General features: G+C 37.0%; 2 protein-coding genes across 4 annotated transcripts; one reads left to right on the top strand and one right to left on the bottom strand.

Annotated features, from left to right (window-relative positions):
* Positions 1-827: 827 nt before the first annotated feature.
* Positions 828-4,835, bottom strand: TFPI2 (tissue factor pathway inhibitor 2). 2 transcript variants are annotated; one of them, XM_077123708.1, is made up of 5 exons: positions 4,600-4,823; positions 4,122-4,304; positions 2,993-3,172; positions 1,504-1,674; positions 828-1,165 (listed from the first exon to the last, which is right to left on the bottom strand). In XM_077123708.1, exons 1-5 carry the CDS (start codon positions 4,685-4,687, stop codon positions 1,083-1,085), a joined length of 705 nt encoding a protein of 234 aa, XP_076979823.1. In that variant the 5' UTR covers positions 4,688-4,823; the 3' UTR covers positions 828-1,082. The 2 variants fall into 2 exon arrangements, with proteins under 2 accessions (XP_076979823.1, XP_076979831.1); XM_077123716.1 differs by lacking the exon at positions 828-1,165 and having other exon boundaries at positions 1,506-1,598; positions 4,600-4,835.
* A 13,069-nt stretch (positions 4,836-17,904) lies between these two features.
* GNGT1 (G protein subunit gamma transducin 1) lies at positions 17,905-24,126 on the top strand. 2 transcript variants are annotated; one of them, XM_077163217.1, is made up of 4 exons: positions 17,905-17,948; positions 18,517-18,615; positions 18,706-18,811; positions 23,847-24,126. In XM_077163217.1, exons 1-4 carry the CDS (start codon positions 17,923-17,925, stop codon positions 23,973-23,975), a joined length of 360 nt encoding a protein of 119 aa, XP_077019332.1. In that variant the 5' UTR covers positions 17,905-17,922; the 3' UTR covers positions 23,976-24,126. The 2 variants fall into 2 exon arrangements, with proteins under 2 accessions (XP_077019332.1, XP_077019333.1); XM_077163218.1 differs by lacking the exon at positions 17,905-17,948 and having other exon boundaries at positions 18,454-18,615; positions 18,709-18,811; positions 23,847-24,125.
* Positions 24,127-27,991: the final 3,865 nt, after the last annotated feature.

The raw sequence follows: 27,991 nt of genomic DNA, 5'->3' as shown, positions 1-27,991 counted from the left end.
TATCAGCGTGTAGTTTTGTCAAAATACCATTGGGATAGATTCTTAAGAGGGATTGCTGGAGCAAAGGGAAAATGAATTCATAATTCCAATACAGTGGCATATTTTTAAACATGTTAATTCTGCCAACAAAATGTAGGGATTTTTAAAAACATTTTTATTATTGAGAAAGAAAACAAACTGTTTCACTGGGCTTAATGCATTAGGAATAATTTATGGGTGAAATTTAAATGACTAAATTCATGCATGATTGCTGGTGTAATGTAAATAAATACCTTGCACAATACAAAAATTTGAGCAACTTTAGTGGTCTCCAATCCATTATATCTTAGGAAATAATGTAACAACGGTAAAATTTAAAACCATCTGTCTATATGTATACACACATATATGTGAGTAGGTCTAGAGAGATATCGATGGTAGAGATAGAGAAATTGAAATAGATTTAATTATTTTTTTCCAGAGGAGAACATTTATGATTTCACTAAATTTACTAGCTTATTAATTCAGTCAAAAAATTACATTATCATCTATTAAATAAATCCCTTTATCTTCACACTGTATTCTGGCCCAGTAGAAATGTGGGTACAGTTACTAGTGTCTAATAATAGGACTGTATAATTTTTTAAGTATTGGTAAATCTTAAATATTCTTTATCTTTGGGCCTAAATTATAATCCAAATTTTAAAAGCAAAGTGAAATTTATTTTCTGGTTCTTTTTATTTCCAAATGTGTGGAAAGCAAATGATTATGTTGTTTCAGGCTATTTCAATAACCATCATCTTCTGAGATCAGTTACAACAGCCCCAAGAACTGGGTGAGTCAGCATATTTATTTTTATATTTTATTCACTGTAAGAATTCCATCTCATAAAAAACAGCTAGACAGTAAACTAAAAAATGATATAGTCACATTTGAAGAGTAGCTAGTTATGTATAAAAATACACAAATATGGAAAGTAACTTATAATCAATAAAAACTGGTGAATAAGTCACTTTGGTTCATTTCCTTATGCTACCAGCTTATTCCTTCAGATAAAATCATAAAAGCAATAAGCATTCACAAGATGACATACAGGAAATTGGTTAAAATTGCTTCTTCCGACTGATCAGCCTTCTACTGGAAAATAAAAACTTTTGCATCTTCTTTTTCATTTCCTTCTTCAAGCCTAAAGTCAACAAAATAATAATCAATACCACTTGTATGATTGTATTTCCTATATATGCTTGCAAGTTCAGCTAATTTTATTTTTAATGATTATAAAATCAGTTAAATATGCACTCAATTAATAGACATCTTGCCTTTAAAACATAAAGATACAGCCACTGTCTACTACAGCTAACCAGTATAAGCATTTTGACAAAGGGATCAGAACTAAAGTGTTATTTATGTCAGAGCAGTCTAGAAATGGAAATGTAATATTAGCAAAGTGGATACAAAAATATGATTTTGCTTGTGAATTACTTGTGAAGTTTGTTTAGAAATGAATAAGAAAAAATTCAGTACCTTTCATACAACCTTGTTTGCAATCCTTGAGGCTAACAAAGTTATTGTCATTCCCTCCACAGCCAGTATAGGTGAAGGCCTCACAAGTTTTGTGTCTTGCATTATAATAATAGCGAGTCACATTGGCAAAGCATAGCCCCTCATCTTTTGGACTGTAACAAAATGATGGGCCTTTATAAAGAAAAAAATAAAATTATAAATGCTATAATATTAGAATTAATAAACTGTGATTACTGAAGCAATTTAAAAAAAATCTTACCTAATAAGACATCTCATTCTGAACGCAAAATATTATACTAAACCTTTAGAAAGGTATACCTCAAATTGCAGAAAAGTTTACATGCTATGGTTTAGTAATTCTAAAGTTTCACAAATTGGATGGAATTTTTTGTTTGCATCATTTTGAACGTCAATAGAAATTAAACCAATAAACCAGATATGGTCAGGTGAAAATGGGCTTAGTTTCAAGGGATAGTATATATTATATATAATATATATTCCCTGGAAGTAGTTTTATTTAAATGTTTTTATCAACTCCCCTTCCCGTATTGATCAAGAATAGATGTATCTTATTTCCAAGTAGCCGCTGGAACATTTATTTTACACAACTTAACAGATCAGCAGCAGCAACCACCTCCCCATTAATTTAAGATTTTGCATATTTAACACATAATAATCAATAGTTATAGCACTTTATCAAAATCCCCACCAAAGTGAGTTTTCACTACTTTTTAGAAAATTTATTTATCTATATGTCTATATTATGCATGGGAAAATGCCTGTATTTTTTCTCTCCTCAAATATTAAATACTACCCAAGTAATCCATCATTTCAAAGACTGCAATAGGGAAGAAAGGGTAGGTTAAAAATGTAAATATGTGGAGAAGAGAAAAGAGAAATAGAGATCTGTTTGTGCTGCAATTTGCAATAACTAAAGGATATAGAAACTCAAAACTGATTGAAAGTTTTTAAGTTTCACCATCTTAAGTCTATATATTCCACTATTTCATATACAGAATCAATTCCATACAAACCTGAAATCATGGCATTGACTAAGAAAATCGTAATATCTGCATAAAAACTGAGTGGATGAGAAATAGTTCTAAAGAAACAATGCAGAAGAGGCAGAAAAAAATGTGAATCATGGCTTTGTCACTTTCCATTCCTGAGAACCTGGCAGGTCATCACCTCTCTTAGCTTGTATCTTCACATGTAAAAAAATTGGGATAATAATAATTCATCACAGGGCAACAGTGTGAGGATTGATATATGGGAAGTCACCAGAACTAAAATCATATTAATTTCACATCAAATTAACTGACTTTTCACCCAAAAGTCTTAATTAAAGAAATTAATTTTTTTTCTTTTTTTTTTTAACATGGGCAGTCACTGGGAATCGAACCCAGGTCTCTGGCATGGCAGGCGAGAACTCTGTCTGCTGAGCCACCATGACCCGCCCAAGAAATTAAATTTTTAAATTAGAATTTACTTCTCTTTGGTGCACAGTAGTTCATACAGGTAGCTTCATCAGGGAACCAGTTCTCATTGCGGTGGCACCTGCCAGGTATGAATTTTTCACACATCATGGAACGTAGATTGAAGAAATACTCTTCTCTGGGCTCCTCACATGGTCCGTCTTTAACCTCCCATCGGCAAATTTTGGGAACTTCTAACAAAAGAAGGGCAATAAAATACTATTAGTCAGAAATTAGTCTTTTCATTGCATTCAAAACTTCACTGTACTTGCAGAAACAACTGGGGAAAAGAGGACTCATATATAGTGTCAGGATAGTAAATCCCTAAACGACTGCTTTCTGATCTAGCTTTTTTTTTTTTTTAACAGAGTATGTCTGTATCTGATTAGGCCACGCTATATCTTTGAAGTTCAAGTGGAAATTTCTCTGGCTGTTTCTGCATATGAAGTTAATCAAAGCTTATTGTCAAGAATACACATTTTTCCCTGGTTCAGTTCCTTTAATAGTTAAGCCCCATATTCTGTTTAATAGATATAATAAAAATAAAGTACATATAAAATAAAACAAACTTAAAAAACAACAACAAACAAACAGTATCATGGGACTCTTCACTATAGTCCTAGACTAATCCAAGATATAGTAGGTTTGCAGGGTAAAAAGTAAGATAATAATTAATTAATACACAGTTTAATATTAAAGTCACTAAGAAGTATTTAGAGTTGATGGAAATGGTGTTAAGGTTGGCTAAAAATCATAGGTTTAGAACCAGTGATAAACACAGAAAAGCACTTATGTTGCAATTAATACATTATACCCTTGCTTCATTATGCTCTCTGGTGAAGTAACAGATCTTTCACTCAGTGCACAAAGGCACTGAATTATGATAAATAAATATGTCAGGTGAGAGTAAACGTGTTAGCAGTTGTAAACGTGTGATTTCTTTTAGGAAACTGGAAACCGCTGAGGCTTAAAACTTGAGAAAAATTCGGGCTAAAACGTACTGCAGAAAGTGGAATCTGGAAAACTAGCAAAGTTACTACAAGCTCCTTCCGTGCAAGGCACAGCGCAAGAGTTCTGTGCAACGCACAGGCATGAGTTCTGCTCAAGGCACAGGCAAGAGTGTGTCTGCGTGTGGTCACTTACTTTCTATCCCCGAGCAAGCTTCCTCACAGTCCTCCGAAGTCTCGAAATTGTTGGCGTTACCCTGACAGCCCCCATACATGAATTTAAGGCACTTCTGCGTGTACCTGTCGTAGTAGTAACTGGGGATTAGGGCTCGACAGGGCCCTTCGTCGGGGGGCAGGAGGCAGACCTCCGCGTTATCGTCTACAAAAAGGGTAGAAAGAGAATAAAGAGAGGGAAGACGGCCAGATACATTTCCTGGAAGGGGAGGCATCCCTGGAGTTCTATCCAGCCGCCTGCCAGCAGAGAAACTTTGCAAAGGGAAAAGTTCAAACTTGGGCGCGAGTACCCTTCCCCGGGGCTCCACGGGGCTCTCAGCAGGGACCTGGGAAACGAGGGCGAAGAGAAAGTGTGCTAGGGGCCCAGTGGCCTGCCGCACCCCTCCGACCCCACCCAGAGGAAATCAGTCGGGAAGAAGGGTTCCTCGACGGACGGATACCTGTAGTTGCCTGAGCAGCATCCCCTAACGCCATCCCCGTCAGAAGAAGCGGCAGAATCAGCAGCCGCAGAGCGCCAGCAGGGTCCATGGCTCTGGGATCCGATCTGCCCGCGGGACGAGGCGTCCGAGAAAGCGCGAGACGAAAGGAGGGTGCGCAGCGTCCAGCCCTGAGGCTGCCTGGGTGCCGGAGCGCTGGGTGCCGGCTTTATGCTGGGTGACGGACCTCCAGACCCCCGACGGGGCGGAGTGCGCATGTGCGGCGCGCGGGAGGGGCGGCTGATTCATGCCTGGAGCCGAGACTGTGACCCCGCCGCCCCGGCGCTGAAAAGGAATTTCCCACCAAGTTCAACCTGCTTGTCTAACTTTCTCCTGTGACGAGACAGGGATACCCATATGGTGCGTTTGTCAGTGATGGGAAATGGACGAGCTAGAGGGAAAAGCACTGAGGGTGGATTGTGCAATGTTCCAACTTGCCACTTCACCTCCAAAGCCTGAGTCCACTTCTAGAAAGCACTAAATATATCTTTTAATTGGAAGGACTGAGAGAAAGAATGAAATTCATGGAGTGGGGGAGGCCAGACTCAATGCATTAAGCCCTTTAGATTAGAAATTTAGACATATGCTTTTATTTGCTTATATTTGCATATATTTCAATCGACACAATTTATATTTAATAAAACGCACCTATATCAAGGGCACAGTTTGATGAGTTTTAGCAACTATACACCCCCTTGTAACCACCACTCCCGTTAACAATTAGATCATTTCCAATGGTCTAGAAAGTTCTCTTATGCCCTTTTCCAATCAATTCTGCCACCCCCACTCCAGAAACAACCATTCTTCTGTTTCCCTTACCATAGGTAAGTTTTGCCTATTCTTGAATTTCATATACATGGAAATATAAATTATGTGCTATTTCAGGTCTAATTTCTTTCATTCAACCCTCGTGTGTTAGCTAGATTCGTTATTGTGTCACTAGCATGTTCCTTTTAATCACTGAATAGTGTTCCAGTGTATGAACATGTTACAATTTGGATATCAGTTCTCCTCTTGAACAATTCTGGATATTCACGTTGTTTCCAGTTTGGAACTGTTATGCATAAAGCTGCTGCAAACATGCTTTTTGCAAATCTCTATGTGGGCATGCATTTTTATTAATCTTGTGTAAAATACTTAAAAGTATCAGAAGCTGCTAAGCAGTTTTCCAAAATTGTTGTACCATTTTACACTATCTCCAGTCATATGTGAGACTTTTAGCTATGTTTTTTGAGATTGAATATGAAAGTTCAGAGAGAGTATGCCTTGGGGGAGGGGATGTGGCTCCTGAGGCTTAAACCGGGATCAGTCTTATCCCACGCACCTTCTAATGTCAGTACATCTATATTAAGGCTTATTTCTTCTTTGACATATAGCCTGGAACTTTTTATTTACATAAAAAAATTATCTCCACTGGAATTTTCAAATATGAAGATATTTTTGGAGAGCATTGTAATGGATTCTCTTCATGAAAGTGTCTTCCCTTCATAACCTTCTCTTCTTGCTCCATTCAGCATTCTCAAGTGAATAATTGTTCCTTGCTTCTCCTAAGGGAACTAGAGGGAATTTACAGTTTTCTTCCAACTGTCTGGAATCCCTGAAAAGCACAGGGATTTTCACAGCAGATTAATATTCTAGGATATTTACGTAATATCCCCTGTGCTAGTTTTCAGTTATCCTGATGTCACAGACTAGAATCATTTTCTTTGGAGAACTAGCCTGGACAGGAAATAGTGTCACTTGTACTGTCAGCTTAGATGACCAAATACCTATGATTAAGAATGACAGCCAGTGGTATGAGGGTAATGTTTAACAATCAGCTCTTCAGAAGGAGAAAGGGGCGTTTGTATACCCTAATGATCTATGTAGTGTATATACTCCTATTATGGATGATTTTGAGCTATTGCTGTGGAGTCACTGAATGCGGAATTGGGAGAGTCTGAGTATAGTAAGCACTACAGAGCCAGACCCGTGCAACCCACTCCAGCATGCCTACCACTGAGACAGCCAGTTAGATTTGAAGACATTTTATAGGAGAATCCAATTGGGACTTTCCAAGGATCTCGTAAAAGCGTTATTAGGAAAGGGGACTTTTACCAGACGTTTAGGCAAGATCATGTTCAGGAGAAAATTCATATTCTTCAGAATATGATGAACTATATCCCTAAACTGGATTAAAATAAAATTCAAACAATTGATGCAGAATTTGCATTCAATGTTGACTCATCACTTCTATACTTTGCTGGACATTTTCCAACATCCATGGCTATGCATTAAAAAAGTTACCTTTGGGACAGATATATTAGGAAAGAGTAGAGGAAGTAGTGATGGAAAAGAAGACTTGAGAGACAGAGGAGACCTGGGTTTTATTTCTTGCTTTTTTGGACAAGTTACTTAAACTCTCTGAATCTGTTTTCTCATCTATAAAATGGAGACAATAACTCTACATTACAGGTGTGTTTTGAGGATTAGATGGAAAGCACCTAGGCCCTCAAAGAGATGTGTTTCCGCTCCCTCACACGCAAGCACAGGATCTGTACAGGTTTTCCCAAATCCTAATTCTCATTGTGAGCTTTGCCACAAAATGCTGAGATGGAGCGTCAGCTCCAATCAGTTAGTAGAGCAATATGAACAAGTGAGGTCAGATTGGAACTGTGACCTTGCTCCTATCAGCTCTGGTCTTTAGCCATGCTCATCTGGGCTAGGATGGTGTCACTCCAAACATCACTTTGTGATATCTGCTTCTGGGGGGAGCAGAGCTTCAGGGCTTTCTCAGTCAAAGCAGAATGCTCAATCCACTCAGATCTTGTGTGTCATGTGCAGAGTGGAAAGGGACAAAAAACGCTTCTCCCTCTCTATGGTGTAGATTCTGTAGAAATAGGCAGAAATTAGTGGCCAGAGCAGACTCTGGAAATGAAAGTTTCCTTACTTTTGTCTATGCCAAGCAGGGTGCATTTTTTCTTAACACAGAGCAGGAACAAGGAAAAAGGAGGTAAAGAAAATTGAACAAATGCAATAGTTGGAAGTTTGAAATTGTCAAGCCATGCTACCAGGAAGGAAATCTGTTCCTCTTAATTGCAAAACCCTTGACTGCTGTTGTATCTTTGCAAAAGGTATCTTTCATTATAATGGAATCAATATTTCCTGGGGGCTACTTTCACGTTTCTGAATTTACCCTTGGGATCAGCTGGAAGGTGCAAAGTGACCACCACAGTCAGTCTCCAGAAGGTTGCCAGAGCATGTCTATCTCCTTCAGTTAGTGACTGGACCAAAAAGTTAGCCTGAGGCTGAGTAAAAGAATTCCTTTGTCCAAAGTCAACAGGAAGTGCAAGGCCGGGAGTTATGGGGAGGACAGTCACGAGGCTGACTCGTCATGGCTAGGCCAGGTGACAGTGTAGTGGCTGTAGCCGAAAGGTTCAGGATATTCTGCAGTTCTGTAAAATAAAGCAGTTATAAGGAGTTCTTATAATTTGAATGCCAAAGGGAACTTAAAATAACATCTGTCCTGTGTTTTTATTTTACAGAGGGGTAAACTGACACCTAGAAAGACAAATGTCGGTCCATGTTTCCTTACCACAGTCGTTGGTACAACCGGACCTAGAGTCCACAGTTCTTGGTTCTCAGGCTAAATTCTTTCTGACATACCTATTTCTACTGTATGAAGTTCTTAGAGAAGAATGCTAAATAAAAGAATTAAAAAAAAAATCACACAAAAGCTACAGTGAGTTTGGGACTAGCTTGGCAGGTCCTAGATTCTTGCCTCACTTTGTGCCACAAGAAATGGACATGACATTGATTTGGGCTGTATTAGTCCCTAGAGTTCACTAGTCTGCTATGAAGTCCCCCCGGTTTGGTGGTGGTCAGCAATTTAAGGAAGGGATTGAGACAGATAGTGTTCTCTCTCCCAGACACCTTAGAGAGAGGGTCCTCTCTGGCTCATATGTGAATGAAGAGAATGAATTTAGCCTAGTGATTTGGGAATACATATTACATAACAGGTCGCTTAAGGAGTTACGTTTATATCTCCTTAATATACAAAGATACTTCTTGCTGCCAGTTAATATAAGCCCTGTCAAAACAAAACCTAAACTGAGGCCAGCTGGCATGAACAGTGAGTTTACGCATCTGCTAAAGAAAGCCATAAATCTCATCTGAGAAACAAGTGGCCTTGAGGGTTTTACTAAAGTTAAGGCAATTCTTTCAACACTAGGCATTTATCTAGCAAGTTGGGCCCCCTAGGAACGATGTGTACTCTAATGCTCCCTCTGTCGGAGACATGGTGTATTTGAGGTTGTTATAGAGTAAGGCAGAGGCAAAAAAAGGATGAGATATTCTCTATGCCTAATTTTATCATTGCCTTTCCCCCTAGGGAGGAACAGATAATGGAATATATAATGTGTCTCTTAATCTGGTCTTTCTTTCATTCACTTACTTAAAAATCTTAATTAAATGTTTAAATTGTGTCAAACATTGTGCAAGGGATTCAGTGATACAAAGATGCATAAACCTATCAGGGATCCCATAGGATAACAAGGTAGACAGATGTATACTGTGTGACCATGTTATAATATAGTGTTCTTAGTGTTATAGTAATAATATGTGCCAGGTACTTTGGGATCATAGAGAAAGAAGTAAACAAAACATAAGCAAGGGCTCAATTCAAAAGTAAAAGCCAATCAATGAAAACACATCTGACATTTTATCTTCTACCCTTCTAGGACACAGAAACTCATTGTCAGCTGGCTGTTTTTGTTGGGTCTTTTAGGTGATGGATCTCAGACAGCCTTCCTTCTCTGCTTCCTGGATGTAAATTCCTTCAAATATCATCATGCCTACCACTCAGGATCAGACCATCTTTGTTCTCTTTCAGGTTGCTGCATTTTTAATGTATGTGTGTGGTACCCAGAAGATTGGGACAACTTTGGACTATGTTATCCCAAACTTCCCTGGCATAAGTACAACCTCACCACCTACCCCAAATCCTTACATGGGTTACCAAGCTGCTGGACAGTAGCTCATCAAGACTGGGGTAAGGAACAGAACATTTCCCCTAACTCCAATATACCATGTGAGAGCCTCAGTATTAATAACAATAATAACAGATACAAAATTTGTTGAGTTTGCAATGTGCTTCACACTCATTAGTTTATTAAATCTCCCATAATAACCACTTGAGTGCAATAGTTTATTCTGTCCACCATGAAAATGAGGTAACCAAAGCTTTAGACAGATGTGTGACTCACCTGAAACTATACAGCTAGCACAACTCTGCCAAGTTTTGAATGCAGCTGTTCTGAATCCTAATGCCCTGGCATTGCTCACTGTGTACACAGCCTTTTCCTTCACATTAGTAGGTGCAGAAATCAAGCTCATTATATGTAACATGCACTCATGACCCTGGGTCATTATCTGAAGAGCTCTATCTCAGATTCCTTGTTTTATTCAAGCATGAATTTCATAATTGAGAGCAAATGGATAGCTACAATTTAAATATTGTTATAATGCTCCAAGGGGAATACCTGCCAAGGTTGATAATCAGATTAGAGGATTGAGAGAGTTAATCACTATAGTCTTCATTTTCATAGTTATATTTAGCAGAAAGGAATGGACCTTGACCTTTCAACTGAAAAGACACTTTTTCTTGTAAAAAAAAAAAAACTTATCATTTTTTAAATATAGTAAACTCAGATTAGTTATACATTAATTTCTAAAGTGCTCCACCAGCCCTCCAAATTCCAAATGTTCATTTATCCTAGCTTTATGTGGAAATGCTTTTACATCTTAAATCACAAAATTACATAGAAGGGACAACATCTTATTAGGGATAGGGAAAACAATAACAGCAGTTTACAAATGCCATAAATATCCTAGGACACTCTGTCTATCTTTCTATCTGTGTATCTATCTATCTATCTATCTGTGTATCTATCTATCTATCTATCTATCTTTCTTTCTTTCTTTCTTTCTTTCTTTCTTTTTTCTTGTACCATTAGCTGAGAGAAAAATTGAGTTGAACTGAAAGGTCTTTATTAGAAGAGATTGAGCACACTGTTCTGGACTAGATATACTGGGCCACACCGAGAAGGGTGAGGTATTCCTTCTGTCCACGTGGACCTCCTATATTCTTTGTTTTCTCATTCCGTGTCTGGTCTAATCAGAGAACAACCTCTTGTCTACTCCTGTGCATCCTTTCCCCACCTGCCTCCTCAATTTCACTCTTCTCACTCCTCTACCCTATCTGCAGTGCCCTTCTACACACGTGCCTACATCTTAATAGTTTCCACTGGGAGTGCCCTTTTTAGGATTTTTAAAACCCAGATTTAAAGTTCATATTTCACTTTATGTCCCTTTCCTTTAAGGACTCTAATTCACTGTTCCCTTTTTCAATACAATTTTTTAAGAGTTATCTTCATTATCTGCCTCCACTTCCTCATCTCTTGTTTTTTCCACATTTCACTCCAATTGAACTTCCATATTGGGAAAAAGAAGAACAGGAAGTGATCTTGTGAAAGATAGCCTTCATGTTGCTGTATCTTACTGGACATCTCAATACTTGTGACACCCGATACGGTATCATTAAAGTCACTAAAGACCACATTTTTCCATTCATATTTTATCTGGCCTTTCAGTCATATTTGACAGTTTCAAATACTTCCTCCTTCTTAGAAAATGCTTCTCAGTTTTAATGATACAAATTCTTCTAGTTTTCCCCTACTTAATTGACTACTCCCTCTTAATTCTTTCATGGATCCTTCCCTTCCGCCTGATCATTAAAAGTTGGAGTCACTCAAAGCTCAACCCTGAGAACTCTGATGGTACTCTCTTCTTCCATCATTTCAAATAAATATATATAATTTCAGATAAATACGCACCTTATACAAAATAAATACATACTTTAGACACAGAAACACACATATATATACACATATACATGTCTGCTTAACATCTCTACTGGGATGTCTAATAGACATCTTAAACATTATATGTCCTTAACTGCAGTCTTAATCACCTGCCCCCAATTTTCCTCCTTTCTGTAAATGGCACTTTCTTCTACTTAGATTGTCAAGCCCAAAACTTGAAGGACTAGAGGAGTCAGTCTTGAAACCTCTCACTCCTTCATTGCCCAATCCATCAGCAGTCCTGTCAATGCTACCTCAAAATCACATTTTGAATCTACCCGTTTATCTTGATTGCTGGTGCCACCCGTACAGTTCAGATCCAGCAGTTCTTAAGGACCACTATACATATCTTATCTTATATAAGAACCTAATATGGTGAGCTGTTCTACTCTCTTCTCCACACTCAACTTACACTCACAGCAGAGTATTTTTAACATGTGAACAAGATATGTCACCGTACTTTACTTCTTCCAACAACAACAGAGAACATCAAACTCTCCTTTGGTTTTTCATCTTATCCCTCAGTATGGGTACAAGACCCTATGTGATTTGACCATTGTCTCCTTAACTGACCCATCCATTGTACCACTCTCCCTTGATCTTGCTGTACTCAGATTGCACTATGTGTTTATTCCCCTAATACACCAAACGTGTTCCCACCTCAGGTCCTTCGCATGGTCATTCGCTCTGCTTGACCCTTCTCTGAGTATAAGATGCCCATCTCCTTCTTCACTTTCCTGTCTCCTTCATGGCAGCTGGGTCTTGATCCCATGAGTACTGTGTTGGTTTGGTCTTTGCAATGTGCCTCCACATCCCAATCACCCCTCATCACCTTGTGGTATCACAAATTATCTTTATAGCAATTTTCATTTGAAGTTACTATGTTTTATTTCACTTGTCTGCTCCTGTCACTATTATATAGCATTTGTAAGAACCAGTAACTTACTTGTTTTACTCAGAACTGTCTCCCAATAACAAGACCTGGGAAGTAGAATTTCATAAACATCTGTGAAATAAGCAAATTACTTACTATGTCCACCACCTCTCTTCTTTACAAGTATCTTCTTTAAAACAAAAATTCTCAGTAGAAATTAATCAGTGTTTCTCTGGGGAAGAAAGTCAACAGTCGTAAAGCATATTTGAAAATCTGTAAGTTGCCAGTAACTTAAAAATAAACTAGTATGTTGCGGAAAAATGATATTCATGTAGCAAAATAGCAACTGATCCAAAAGGAACTGGGTTTCAAAAACCAAATGTGATAAAATTGGTGATCAGCCTGGTTAGTTGGTGAAAAAATAGAAAACACATTACCATTTTTGTGAGAAAAAAATTCATCTGAAAAGAATGATTTCTAAGGTGATGAGGTATAACTACAGTAACAAATAGGAAAGTTGACTTTGTTGGTTGCTGCAGCTCCAAACGATGAAAAAAATACCTGGCCCATGGTAGTTACTCAATGAATATTTGCTACACAAATACTATATTAGCAACTGTCATTTTATAGGTTCAAGTGGCAGACATAAAGTAAAAGAATATATGTGAATATAAGGTGTTAAAGGTTATGGCACATGATGAGTGTTCGAAGGCTGTATTTAATATTTAATATCACCTAATTTAATCCTCAAAACAATACTCTCATTCTCCTTTCTTAGTTTCATCTCATCTTTCCTGACCCTAGAGTGCTCCAGTGCTAAGTCCTTTGTCCTCCTTTCTTTTTTATGCACCCTGGATGTTGTCATCCAATCTCATACTTTCACTGAAATTCTGTCTTCTTTCCTACACAGCAGACTGGGTTTCTAACAGGCATCTCAAACCTCATATTCCACCTTTTACTGTCTTTTAGATCACAACAAATAGCAAATCCCTTTTCCAGTTGCTCAAGTCACAAATGCTGCAGTCATTTTGACTTCTCTTTCTTTTTCACCTGCATCTTATCTGTCAACCTATCCTACTGCTTCAGTGTTCAAAATATATTAAGAATCTCACTACTTCTCCCCATCTCCAATCACTCAGGTTTTAGCTACCAACATCTGGTACCTCGATTACTGCAGTTGTCTCTAACTCGTCTTTCTTACTTCCACCCTTGCTGCTTCAGGTTTAGCATCAACGTAGCTGCCAGAATTAATCCCGGTAAGTTATAAATCAGACAATGTCACTCTATTACTCAACATTCTACAGTGTTCCCTAAGTCACTCAGAGTAAAGCCAAGTCCTTTACATGACCTATGAGCCCCTACGTGATCATTGGGATCGTGAATACCATATACTATTCTTGCATCATATTCATGTGTCCCCTTGTTTTCATACTGACTCACTGCTTCCCTTGTACTTGCTGTTCCTTGGAATAATCTTCTCTTAGTAACCACCTGGCCACTCCCTCATTCCTCTCGGTTTTCACTCAGAGAACATCGTCTCAGAGAAGCGTTCCCTGGCCACCCTCTCTAAAATTGTAACACCTCTGCTGACACTTCCTGCTCTCCTTCCCCGAGTTATTTTTCTCTTTCGTACTTATCACAGCCTAATATGCTGTATATTTGACTTTTGTATCTTGTTTACTGTGTATCTCCCCTAATAGAATGTAAGCTCCTTAAGGGCAAAGGTTTTATCTATTTTTTTTTCTCTGCTCTATCCTTAAGTATCTAGAATGGTACCTGGCACCTAGTAGGCACTGAGCAAATATTTGTTGAATGAATAAATAAAATGTTAGCTGTTATCATTTATAGTCCCAAGTGGAATGCCAGAACATAAAAGAATAGTATGGGGTAGGTTTACATCTGTATGGTTGCATTGTACTACTCTGTGCATAATACAATGAATTTGTTTCTGAAGAATTGTGTTAAACTGAATGATTATAAATCAAAAAATATTTAAAATGTGCTGGCAACATTGTTATTTCAAAGAATATTTGCTTCATCACTTACTAAAACAAAGGACTTCTAAAAAATAATCTGAGTAACTTCCCCTTAATATTGCGCTTCATAAGTTAAATATTTTATTTCTCAGGTTTTCGTACTTCCAGACACACAAGTGCCCTTCCTCTCTGTGCTCTCTGTGTCTTGCTTTCATTGCTGAGCACACTTTCCTAAGTACCCCCATTCCTTTATTTCAGAGGTATAAAGTCATTAAGATTTAAGCCTGAAAAGTTTTATAGTTTCCCAGGAATTGTCTAAAAAACATGCTATATTAATCCCCATTCCCCAATGAGTAGCTTCTCCCTTAATAATCCTTTGGGCAGATGACATCACTGTTGGTTATTTTTGGCTATTAGGAACTCACACTGGTATTTGAGGCCAAGGAATTCAAAGTCAATATGTTTTTCCTCCCCTCCCCCTGGAGTTCTCTGAAGATAAGTCTCAATCCCACCTAAACCAGAATTCCTTTGCATAAAAACATTTCATAATGGCCTATTTGAAACCAGCAGTATGATGCCTAGATTCTATTATAAAGAATACAAAAAGAGAATCAAATCATAATGAATGAAATTGTGTTTCAATATGAAAATGCTCATGATGACTGGGCCATAAAACATTATTCTGTATTGTGATGCATTTACCTTTGTGTAGAATCACCATTGATAAAACAGCTGTTGAATACAGAGTGAGGTATATACCATGCTCAGTGAGTGACATGATGTTTTGAGAGTAAATAATTCTTGGTAAGGTTCTGACAAAATCAAGACATGACCTTCTTTTCTTGATAAAATGCTTGCATTATTAAAAAGCTCAGTGTATGTAAAAACCATAAAAGAGTTTATGTTTATATGTAAAATGAAATTAAGTTCAGGGTCCAAATAACTATAAATAGGATTTTGTCTACATGAATGTCTTTCATTATATTTTTCAGCCTTGTTCGATGTGGGACAGTTCATTTCATGCATTGTAGTCCTGGAAAATGCAGTATATCCGACAACTCTCACCCACACCCACAGAAGACAGCAAAACCCATAAACCTGAAATATTTTCACAAGGGCCCCCAGGGGGCAGTATTGCCCCCTTTGAGAACCACTGCTCAGTCATTGGGGGACAACTCTGAGATGCTTCCTCTCCCCTCTCTTCCCTTCCTCTATTTTAGTCTTTAGATCTTTAGACTATTTTAGTCTTTTGATGGAAGTGCTGGATGGAGGGAGAGGTAAAAAAGCAAGTATCTCCTGCTTTAACTCTAGTATTTTCCTCCTCCTGGATTAGCTGTGACTGCTATGGTACTTTTTGGTCTATGGGCTTTCAGTTGTCCCTTTACACTCTAACTGAAAGCAGGGTGGGGATGTTGGTAGCAGGGCCAGTATGGCCCGGCCCCGCTTAGGAGTCTCCATGTAGAGGTGTAGAGAGGTTGTTCCAACCAGTTCTAAGCTTCTGAAAGCTTAGAATAACGAGCGGTGGCAGGGGACCCTTGTGGTGTAATACCAGCTCTGTTGTCGCCATTGCATAATCTCAGGCATTTTAATTCTCTGGACCACATTTGCCTCATCTGCAAAATGGGAACCTTGGCTTAAATATGTCTCTGAACTTTTGGGATCTCCATGCAGTTTTTATATATTTCTCTTCTTGTGTGTCTGGAAGGAAAATAAAAGTCCCTATTTCCATGGTTTTGATTTTTTTTTTTCACCTAAGATCTGTGGCATCCAATTTGGCAAGCATTTCCTAATCATCTAACAATATGCTTCCACCAGATGAAGTGTATTTTTAATTTTAAATATTATTAAGCACTGTGAATCACAGCATTTGAGTTGAGAAACCATTTGTTAATACAGGGATATCAATGTGCCCTTGTCTCTGTGCCTAGGTGAGTATTTATGACATAGATTAAGTGACTTTATCAGCAGCTTCTGATTTTCTTCTATATGCCGAACAATATACAGAACGATATTATAAAAGCCTTGAAAGACATAGTCTCTTTTGTCAAGGGTCTTATATTCCGTTGTGTCTGAGGTTAGGTTCCCTGGGGCGGTACCTAGAACAGGGAATCTTGTTCATGTGATTTATTGAGGGAGCGCTCTCAGGGGGAAACCTCTGAAGGTTTCTGCTCTAAGAAGAGCAGAATTGGGCAGTAGGAGAAGTTAGGCAAAAGTGAGAGCTTAAATCTATCATCTCTGGAACCCATGAGGAGCTCTAGAGAGTTCTCAACTGCACAGAGGCTTCTCAGCAAAGAGACAAGAGGATTGAGGTGTTTTCTCCCCACAGCAGCCAGGCATTTGCTACAGGCATCATCAGCCAAACCTGTAGAAACCTTGCAGATGAAAGCCCTAAGCAGCCAACTCCCCCACTGCTGATCAATGGGCACTCTGTCCTGGAAAAGGGAATCTGGACTGGACACCCAGAGCATCTGCTATGCATCACATTAAAGTAGCTAAATCATATACACTATCCTTTAAGCGCGCTTATAAAACTATGTGTAAGAGAGTCCAATCTTAACACCCAGAGGTGCAGAATCAAGGAGGAACACTGGACTGTACAGAGTGCAGACTCTGCATGAGACACTGTTACAAAAGCCATACCTACATTACCCCATGAAATCCTCTCAATAAATCTACAATGTAGGTGCTATTATTGCTTCTATTCTCAGTAAACAGGCACAGAGAGGTTATATTACTTGTTCAAAGCCAACACAGCTGGGAAGTGGCAGTGAAGGATCAGAATTTCTTTAGTGGGACCCATATGCTAACAAGTTCCCTAACTGACTCAGAACCATTTGCAGAGTGGAATGACAAGTTTTCTGAGATGGAGAAAAGCTGTTCAAAGGACAATGTCAACAGATTAGAATGATAAGTTGAAATAGATGTGCTTGTGAACTTCTACAGTCTGGAAGGCGTGGGAAAGAAGGTGAGAATGAAATTGAGAGTAGGCTCTCGGATAACAAATAAGAATTACATAAGAAGAGATAATATTTTTATAGTCACATTATTTCTTAAAATAAAAAGCACAATGTCAAAAATTTAAAAAGCACAGCACACATTGGGCTCAGTTATCCATTAGGTCTTCTTTTTTCTACCTCAGTGCTGACTTCTATAGGCATTAACCCCTAAACATATATGAAACAACCTCTTTCCCAGAGAAAAAAGGATATTATAGAATTGGTCAGGAAAGTAATATTTCCCAGGGCTTTTGAAATGAAAACACTATGTAAATACAAGGAATTAATTTAATCATTGGTATACTTATTGAGCAGAGTATTTTTATGCAGATGTGCAGTGGTATGCCACTTTCTGAAATAGCACCAATACCACGAAAATTCTCATTATAGAAATTGGGCAAGAAAGACAAAAGAAAAAAAGAGAGACTCAAACATTAAGAGGCTGTTGACATGTTGCCACTTGGCTACAATGAAATATTTTGCAGGCAATTGTGCAGAGATCCCTCCACATGCTGAGCTATCCTCATTGTTCATTAATCTAGATGACAGAGGAGATCATTTTACAAAGGTGGAGGGACAAATTTTATTCTTTTAGAATGTACATTGGGGGATCAACTCACTATGTCCCTTTTAACCTGCCACATTTGCTTATCATTGTTATCTAATTCATTGTGACAATTAAATGCAAGTTCCAAGTACTATTAGGATAAACTTCTAAATAACGTGCTAGTTTATTTTGATTAATAGGGTTCTTTTCTTGCTATATTTCTATTCCATTGGTCCCCATTTCATTCTATTATTTATAATGAACTTACAACACTTTTTATGTGGTCTCCTGTTAATACCAGATTAAATACTTTAATGATTCAGGGGATTAATGGGCAGTCCTCAAAATGACCTCAAAATAGCTTAAATGGCACAAATCATATAGGAGTAATTTGGGGTTGGGGATGAGCATTGGAGACCCCAAATTTTATTCTGTGCTAAAGGCCAAGGAAAAGGAGGAGCTTTGGGGACAAGAGATTATATACTGACTAAACTGACCTCTCCCCACAAATCTACTGCCAGGTGTTTAGGGTCAACTGCTTGGTTTAATCATATTAGTGAAGATTATAAATAAGCTTCAAAATCCCTAGGTCAGTGGATAGAGCTAGAATTGTTCAGGAAGAGTCCAGAGAAACTGGTTATCATAGAAATTTTTTTAAAAACAAGGAGAAAGAAAAACAGACAACTTGGTAAGTTAAGATCTGAGGGGAGGATTGGTTTCTGTTGACTTAAGCAAGTCTGGCAATTCTGGTGTGCGAGCTAACTCTGTACCTTTTCAGCAGACAAAAGATGCCCGTGATTAATATTGAGGATCTGACAGAAAAGGATAAATTGAAAATGGAAGTTGACCAGCTCAAGAAAGAAGTGACGCTGGAGAGAATGCTGGTAAATTGCTGCTGCTTTCTTTTCAAAGAGAAAAAGAGTTAGTGTGGGATTACTATGTGAGGTTACAGTCAGTGGAGAGGTCAACATAGGAAAAGTAAATTCTTCAGGTGAAAATTCACTTGGGTAAAATTGATCCGGAATTAAGAAAGTTAAGAACTGAGAGACTAAAGATATCAACAACTATGGTCCATGGTCCAAATGCAGCCCTTAGCTTATTTTGTGTGGGTGGTAACATGTTTGAATTTTTAAAAGTTTTTTTTAAAAAAGAAGGAAGAAAAAAATAATCTAAGACAGAGATCATATTTTAGCCGAGCAAGACACTGAAACAAAGCATATACATATTTTTATAAATTCAGAACTGTATTTTTATTTGATGCCAGACTTCCATGTTGTTCAAATGCTTTTAGTTACACCGTTCCAGCACTGTTGCAGCCAGGAATGAATGAGTACATTCCATTCTTCCTTTGCAAATAAGACGAGTACAAGCACAAGAACTCACTGGTTCAGTCTAAAAATGTCTGACAGATCTTGGAAACGATTATCAAGAGTTCTCTGTCTTTAGATGGAGAGTGATAGCAAAGAAATGAAAGTTTCCACTGAACTAAAAGTGACAGAAGCTTGGAAAATGGAGATATATATTTTAGATTTCTTTGATTTATAAAAGTATTAGAACAAAAACTTCTCCAGAAATAGAGAGGCATAGTTTGTATAGTTTTTTAAAAATCTCATTTGATCAGGCCAAAGCAAAATTTTTTTTTAAAAAGGAGTTTTATGTTTATTGTTTTGCTCAAAACTCTTAATTCCAATAAAAATTGGAATTTTTATTTTATACAAATTGGAATATTTTTATAAAAATTGGAATTTGGGCTGCCTTTATAACACTCTCAAACTTCCTTTTTGTGCTTTCTGTACAGATTGAGGAAAAACATGTCTTGCCATAAAGATAAAATTAAATTTATAAATATCCCCAAAGCTTAGAACACACACCCTAGAATGGTGAATTCCTTATTTTTATAATTTGGTTGAAAAACACTTTTGAGGTAAAGGAGAGTTGGTTGGTTTTGTTCTGTTTTGTTTTGTTTTTCTTCTTTTTTTGAATTATCCAGAAGCTGTTTTATTATTTACATCTTATGATTGCGTTTTTTCCTGGGAAATTTAGTTTTATTCTTGTTTATTATTCACGTGTCAAGTTCATCGTGGAATTTTCATTTTGGATAACATTCATGTTACCTTCTGACAGGCTCTTATGTTCATTTTCTCCTGTACTCAAGTATCTCTATGCTTTTGGAAATCAAACTAACTTTACTATCAGATTGTGAAAATTGTAATTAAGGAAACACAGTTATAGGATCAATTTACTGAGCCCCTCCTAGGGACTCAAAAGGAGCTAAATATGAGAGAGTCACAAATCTACAGACACAAAATCCTACTATAGTTCATTCCAAGACCAAATATAAATTATCTGATACTAAGCCATAGGTTTTAGAAATCTAAGGAGTAGCACCGCTCCCAGCTATCATATGGAAATGTGAATGGTGATTGAATCTGAAGTTGCAGAAGTCCGACAATCCAAAGATTTTATGCCAACAGTGAATGGAGGCAGACCGATGGAATGGAAGCTCACAGCCCTTCCCAGAGTGGAGAAGAGACCAGGTTTCTCCACTGTAGACCTTTGGCAAGAGACTTAACACCTCATTGCTTTATTTACCTTATTTGTCAAACGCATAGGCTACATTCACTGTTCTCCAAGGTGATCATCTAGCTCTTAGAAGCTGTTAATTGGAAGCTGGTATTTCTGCCCCAGATTCTTTTCTTTTTCTTTTTAATACCAAATTTCTTTCCTCCTATTTTTTCCCCCAATATTTCTGATTTGTGCACCCAAGGCAATGTCCATTTTATTAGTTCAACTTGTTCATGTCATTCTTTTTTCTATTACAGCTTCAGGAACCTAAACGAACTTTGAAAGGATCATAAAATTCTGTTAACTGATATTTCCTGAGCCATGGAAATTCCAGGTCCTGAACCCAAAGCTCAGACCCAGGGCAGGATAGTGTCAGAACATTATGGCTAAGAGGCTGGACTTGGGGCCACATCTCTGGATCAGGTTTTGATCCACAACTTTCTGACTGTAACCCTCACCTAAGTTATCTAACTTACCCATGTCTCTGGATCTCTGTGTGTAAAATGAGGTGAATAATAGACGGATCTAATTTGGAGATGAATTGGAAGAAATAATAGGGTAATATATACATAGCACTGAGAACAAGGCTTGGGACACAGTAAGTCCTTTCTAGCATTATTGTAGTTGTTGTTATAGTTGTTTTTTATTTATGAACCAGGATGACTCATGATATGCCTCGATTTATTTTGTAGACTCTTTGTATCTAATTCCAAAGCTGAAATATTTGTACTGACTATAAGTTAATATACAATAGGCAGTAAATGAAGACAATCTTTATAGTAATAGTTAGAAATAGCTTCCATTAAGTTGAGTACCTACTGTGCACCAGGCCTTGTTAAGCACTTAGTACAGTCAGTGTTGCTATTTCTATTTTATATAAAGGAACTCCCACAACAAAGGATATATATAGCTGATAAGTAGCCAAATTTATTCAAACCTGGCATGGCCTGAATCCAGTGTTCTTGTCCTTTCCTCTGGCATGCACTCCTCTTTTGAACTGCATATGCTTATAAAAAGCCACATCTGAATTATTTTAAAAACATATGTTTCAGGTAATTTATTGCTCCTTGACACTGCAGATCCTCAGATCCTAGTCAGGTATTGTAAAAACCAACCTCTCGCTAATTACTGAATTAAGAACAGCCAATTGTGCCTCTATTTCTGACATGTGGTTGGAGCTAAAAGAACTGGCATCTAGGGAAATGGTGTGATAGTTGAGATGGAAAAAGAGTACATCTAAATGACTGCATATTTCAATTGTGTGTGCAAATCTGCAAGCACAAGCAACGTCAGTATAAAGGACCTGACCAATGTTTCCTTTCCCCAGTTAAAAATTATTTGTTCTTATATAAAGATAATAAAGATAATGAGTTTGCAGCGTTATAGAGTAATCTTAAGCTTTAGTAGTCCAATGGTGCTTGGAATCGGCACATAAAAATGGCATTACAGTTTACTGGCTGGTCAAAAAGATATAGAAAGTGAAAACAAAACAATTTGAAAGTTGAAAAACAGTATGAATAGTTTGATCCCATATTTGTATATGTGTATGTGCGTATATATTAACATTAACAGCCTCTAAGTTAATTAAAATAGTAAAGACTGATTTTCACTATGTCCTTATGATAATCATGCAGATGAATGAGGAGGAAGATGAGTGAGGAGTGAGAAGGAAGCTCATAAACAAAATGAATGATTTAGTGCAACAAATATTTATAAACTCTGTGCCAACTAAATTCAGGCTCTGTTCTAGGTGTTTGTGATACATGTGAGCCAATAAGCCCTACGTACCTCACCTAGTGTACTGTCATAATGAAACATTGTAAATGAATTTAAAATAAAAATACATGTGTGGGGGTGTGAGGGTAGTTCATTGGTAGAATTCCCTCCTGCCATGCAGGAGACCTGGGTTCGATTCCCGACCCACGCACTTCCCAAAAAGAAACAAACAAAAAACCAAAAATTCAACAAATGGTGCAGCAATAAGGGGATACCTACACGGAAAGAATGAAATGTGACTCCTGCCATACAGCATACAAAAAAAAGTACATATGTCTACTTGTTAGAATCCAGGGTTGTAACAAGCTGGGAAGATATGGCACATACACACATAACTTAGAGGACGAGCATGAGCCGAAATTGGCTCTCAGCTAAACATGTAAATTCTCCAATGGCCTGTTTCTTCATCTATAAAATGAATATAGTAATAATAACATGTCTGTAGGTGATTGTGAAGATAAAAGAGAAGATATAGTAGAAAGGTGTAGGTCACACAGTACACGCACAATAAGTGCATTTACTGTTTGTACTACTTTTGTGTTCCCCACACAGTTTAACATGCTATGAATATTGCTGTTCAATGAGCATTTCTTAGATGAATGAGTGAGTGAATGAATGAAAGCTTCTTGGTAGTTCCCATTATGTTTACGGTTCTTCATATATGTTTGATTATGTATAGAAACATAATGGAGGAATTAAGTAATCATGCATATAATTTGTAATAATACAATATTGGGTTTTAAAAAGTATTCAATTATACTATTGAGAAATTTAGTTGTTTTAGACAAAAGTTATTCAGCTTTGTATTTTACAGTTATCTAATTTTGCTCTCTTTACATTTTCAATGAATTTCTCCATGAAAAAGGGTTGATGTCCACTTTAATTTCATGTGGACTGGCTCCTCAGCATAATGGGCAATAATTGACATATTCGATTTTTGAGGATGAGGAAGAGATGTGGAAATAAATTGTGCATTACAAGGTTGTGAACAAAATGAAATAGACCTAATTTGTGCAAAAAGAAAGAAGCATCCCACAGGCCCTCTCTAAATCAGTGGGAGAAGGGTGATGAAGACTTGCAAAGAACTGAACTTCTAAATTAACCACACCAGATTTAAATCTGAGCTTCCTTATTTACCATCTGTGTGACCTCACCCAAAATCATTTCTCAGCTATTTAAATTTGATAATATATGAGCTTGGCTCACGGCAAGAGTTTAATAATTATCCGTTCCCTTCCACCCTGACAAGTCACTTTCAGAATGAGGAAAAGATTTAACCAGTGGGCACTCTGGTGACTCTGTTGACTTATGTTGCTGGTTCTGTTCTGACCCCCGGTCCTTTGTCCTTTGAAGTAACTGGAGCCAGTTGTTTGTTGGGATTCCTCACCTAGAGTGTGGCCAGCTCTTTCTCCTTTGTCTGGAGACATCCAGGAGGACAGGGGAGGGAGCAACTCTTTTTTTCTTTCCTAGAAAGTACATAGTCCTTGACAGAAACAGAGAACAATGTAATGTAGTATATGGATTCTGTAGTACTGTGTTTTAAACTAAAAGATTGAGCTCTTTCTCCTTTCTTTCAAGGTGTCCAAATGTTGTGAAGAAGTAAGAGATTACATTGAAGAAAGATCTGGTGAGGATCCTCTAGTCAAGGGCATTCCAGAGGACAAAAATCCCTTCAAGGAACTCAAAGGAGGTTGTGTGATTTCATGAAGATTCTTAGAGTGTCCTCAGCTTAATTGACAATACTAATTCACCTCATATGTATTGATACTTTTAAGTATGAATATGAATTTTTAAATTTATTAATGTAAACTTCTAATAAAATTTGGGGTGTGATGATACAAAACTATGCTTTTCATTATTTTTTCTTAGCACATGGTCTAACCATTATGGACCCCAAAAAATATTGTTGACTCCTTTCTTTAAAAATAATTACTATGTTTTATGAATGAATTTGTTACCTAAAGTTGCCAGTATATGGTTGATGTTTTATGTTGTTTTGTTTTCCTTTCAACATTCATAATATTTCACCCAGAAAATTGCTCAGAGTTATTGTATTTTTCCTGAACTTTCTCTTACTTACAGAATTATTGTTTATCTTTTGGATATGCAACTGATCCAACTTGGCAAATATGTGCTATGAAGATTTCTGTGATGTTTTATTGTTTCTGTTTGTGCCTCACCCCCAGTCAATGGTGATGGTTTTAACATAATCCCTTCCTACATTCTTATTCAGTTATACTTGTGACCAGTGACATGACATTTTCCCAGAAAACCAATTAGATTAAGGGTTCAGTCTGTGGTCACAGAACACAGTGAATTTAGCCAGCACCAGATCAAAGGTTATGAACACAGATTTAGGAACCAGAGAGTTCTGGCTTTGCCATTTATTGCCTAGTTTACTTCAGAAAAATCACTTAATCTTTCTAAATCTCAGTTTCTCCTACTGTAGAATGAGGTGCTAATCCCTCATTTTTAAGGAAGTTAAATATGATGCTACGTAAATATAGCATTTAGTGCATTGCCTGGCACATGGCACGAATACAATAAACATGGATAGTATTATTACTGGGAAAGGAACTAGACAAAAATTCCAGAATCCTTTAAGTACATGTTTTTCCATCCCATCCCCATTAAGACACACCAGCATATTCCTTCTTCTGTAGCAGTGTGAGGGCAAGATTTCAGACGAATAGCTATCACTATACATCATCCTTCTATCTCATCCGCCTCCACCTGGCGCCTTACTGAGTTTGCTTAAACCAGATTTCACTACCTTTGTGCTAATGACTAAGAAAGATAACTTGCCTCGACTTCTATAACAAACAGGTTAATTATCCAAAAGTGGAAACTTTTTGTTGTTGTTTCCTTGTTGCTATTTCACATTTATAATGCTATTTTTGGATACATCAGTGATCAGAATTCTCAGAAGTGTTAATTTATTGTCATATTTTTAAAAAACAACATAAGAATAATCTATGATTTGATATGGAAGGTATTCTAAATAAATATTATCTCAAGTTTGGCTTCTAGCACAGTTGTCCTCCCACTCTGTTCACAGCAAATACTGAACAAACATCTGTTGAATCTCACCCAACCCCTTCATTTTGGAATGGAGAAAAGCAAGTCTCAGGGAAGGGTATTTGTTAATGTCTTGAGGCTAGATTCTGAGTCTCTGGGTGACCATTTAGCAACATGCTTCAAGACATACCTTTATCAAACATGCTTTGAGTATTTAAGGGATTCTACAATAAACTAAGGAGCCTTCCATCTTTTTTTCCTAAGGAGAAGCTCTTTTATCCCTTATTTAAAATTGTAAAATCCCTCTCCCTGCACTCCTATCCCCCTTTCTCATTGTTTTCTCCCACAGAACACATCATATCTAGCATACTATATATTTTATCTGTTTATAAATTTATTTATAATTTATTTAATTATCTTCTCTAAGGGGCTCCCATATACAGTGCTATTTAGTGAAATGATCCACATATCTTTTTCTTTTCTTATTGAAATAAATACAAAGTCTTTGCTATGACATTTAATACCCTGTAAAGTATAATCCTAACCAACATCTCTAGCTCTCATCTTAAAACTGAAGATAGATTTTGGAGCCAGACAATTCTGAGTTAAAACTCTGGCTCCTGCTTTTTCTAGCTAGCTGAGAACTTTGTACAAGTAATACCAACTCTTTAAAACTCAGTTTTTTCATGTATAAAATGAGGGTTGCAGTGAATCCTTATAAAGTATAAGTTCCTAGATCAATGGTGGGCATGTATAAGAAAGCTCAGTTATTATCCTCTGTTATTAGAAGACTATTATATTTGCTGTAGTCAACAGGTTTACTATTGAATGCTCCCCTGAAATAATGCCATATTTTCCCTCCTTCTGGAGTCTGGTCATAATGATTCATTCACCTGAAATGTCCCCCTCTGCCGCCCACGCCATCACATTTCAGCCCTCTGCAATCCTACTCTTCTTCTAAGACCTACCGCAAACTTATCTTCTCTGTCCCTCACTCCACCCCGAGAGTATTTTCTGAATCTCTTAAAATTACTCTACTTTCTCTTATTGTAAATAATATGGTTGTCTTAGTCTCAACATTATATTGCAAATTCCTCAAGTCAGAAGCTCTTTTCATCTTTCAAAATGCCTTACACCAATCAATAAATTGTCCCTACGAAACTGACAATAAATACTTCATTCAATTAAAATTAGTTAAAGACAGTGTTTGGGAAATGTTAATATTGGATAATTCAGATTGGCTTAACTAATGACTAAATCAGAAATAGTAGGAAAAAAATTCCTGTTACCTAAAAACACAGATTGTCAGCAATATTAAAATAAGATAGAAATCAGAGGAAGGAAGTATGGAGAAAGATGGTCCAGGAAGAAGGAAATGAAATCATGACAGTCCTAGAGGCAACACAGCTTCAAATGTCAGTAACTTGTTTTTTTCAACGGTTGTTATTTCAAGGTCAGGGACTACTAGATGATAGGGAATGAGGTAAGACTACAGGGGAACAAAATACACTTTAGCACAACCTTACCATTTGGCTGCTCAACAACATGTCCTGATATTATTACTGAGAACAAATTGCTCTACCTACCAACTACAACATATCATTTGAGCTCTTTGCACTTTGAGGGTTTTATGTACACATTGGTTGACTCAAGCATTAGCAAGAAGACTAAAACTTTCTCACTCTTATTTTAATTTGGATTGATTCTATTTTAGCCAGATCTCAAAACAGAGGTAATAACCAAACTTCCAAAATTCTTAAGGGTAGGTTAGCATGAGTAAAACATAAATGTGAAAATGAGTAACTATATGTGATGAGAAGTAATGTCTGTATGAAAAGAATTGCTAACATAATTTTGATATGAGAAGTTTAAGCAGTTGCTAAGGTAATCAGAACATCAGACACAGATTGTCCTGTGACTTCACGTTATCTTCATCTAGAAAAGGAATCTTATGCACATAGTTACAGGAAATAGAGGAGGTCATGAGAATTCCATGTGTTTATAATAATAAACTGAACTAAATATTACATGAACCAAGAGTATATCAAATGTGTGTTAAATATTTTCCTTAAAGAAACCATTTTAATGACCTAAAGAGTCACCCTAACTTTGTAAATTTTAGAAGAGCAGAATATGAGAGATAACTAGTTTTTTATACCAAAAATATAGAGACAGGGAGAATATATATTTTGCTAAATCACAAAATAAAGTATGATCAGAACACAGGTCTGTTTTGAGTTCAACTTAATATCAAATCAAATCACATATAAGTCCCTTCAATATTTACTTATAGAGTTTTTCTCATGGATTTTTAACAATAGACTTAACATATGGTCATGTAGTCACATAGTTAAAAAAAAACTGCTTTTCCTTTTCAGAATACCAAAGTAAACATTTAATATTTTTTCATACTTTAAAAGCAAAAAGGGATATATGGTTAATTTAATTTGTATTAAGAAGATTTCTTTAAAATGCTTGTCAAAAGACAGTGAGCTAACTGACTTCTGGTTACAACCTCTCATTTTTATAGCAGAATAGTTTCTACTTGTACTACTTTGCAAAATAGCTTTTTAGAGATTATTTTTAAAATACAAATTAAAAGTTAATGTTATGTTTTATCACATATGGATTTTAAAAGTTATTTAAAAGCTTTGCCTATCATAGTTGTTCCCTGATAGGTGAACGGGATACCAAGGGATAAGGGA

The sequence above is a fragment of the Tamandua tetradactyla genome, chromosome 1 (assembly GCF_023851605.1).
Source record: "Tamandua tetradactyla isolate mTamTet1 chromosome 1, mTamTet1.pri, whole genome shotgun sequence".
NCBI lineage: Eukaryota > Metazoa > Chordata > Mammalia > Pilosa > Myrmecophagidae > Tamandua > Tamandua tetradactyla.
Note: the sequence above shows the minus strand (reverse complement) of the source record. Positions and strands in the feature narration are given on the sequence as shown.

Coding starts and splice junctions, on each gene's coding strand:
- TFPI2 (XM_077123708.1), bottom strand. CDS start 4,687: ATGGACCCTGCTGGCGCTCTGCGGCTGCTGATTCTGCCGCTTCTTCTG. Junction 3,173..4,121: donor AGCTTGCTCGGGGATAGAAA/GTAAGTGACCAC, acceptor TTCTTTTGTTAG/AAGTTCCCAAAATTTGCCGA. Junction 1,675..2,992: donor CTACTGTGCACCAAAGAGAA/GTAAATTCTAAT, acceptor TTCTTTATAAAG/GCCCATCATTTTGTTACAGT.
- GNGT1 (XM_077163217.1), top strand. CDS start 17,923: ATGACAGAGGAGATCATTTTACAAAG. Junction 17,949..18,516: donor GAGGAGATCATTTTACAAAG/GTGGAGGGACAA, acceptor CAAAATCCCTAG/GTCAGTGGATAGAGCTAGAA. Junction 18,812..23,846: donor TGACGCTGGAGAGAATGCTG/GTAAATTGCTGC, acceptor CTTTCTTTCAAG/GTGTCCAAATGTTGTGAAGA.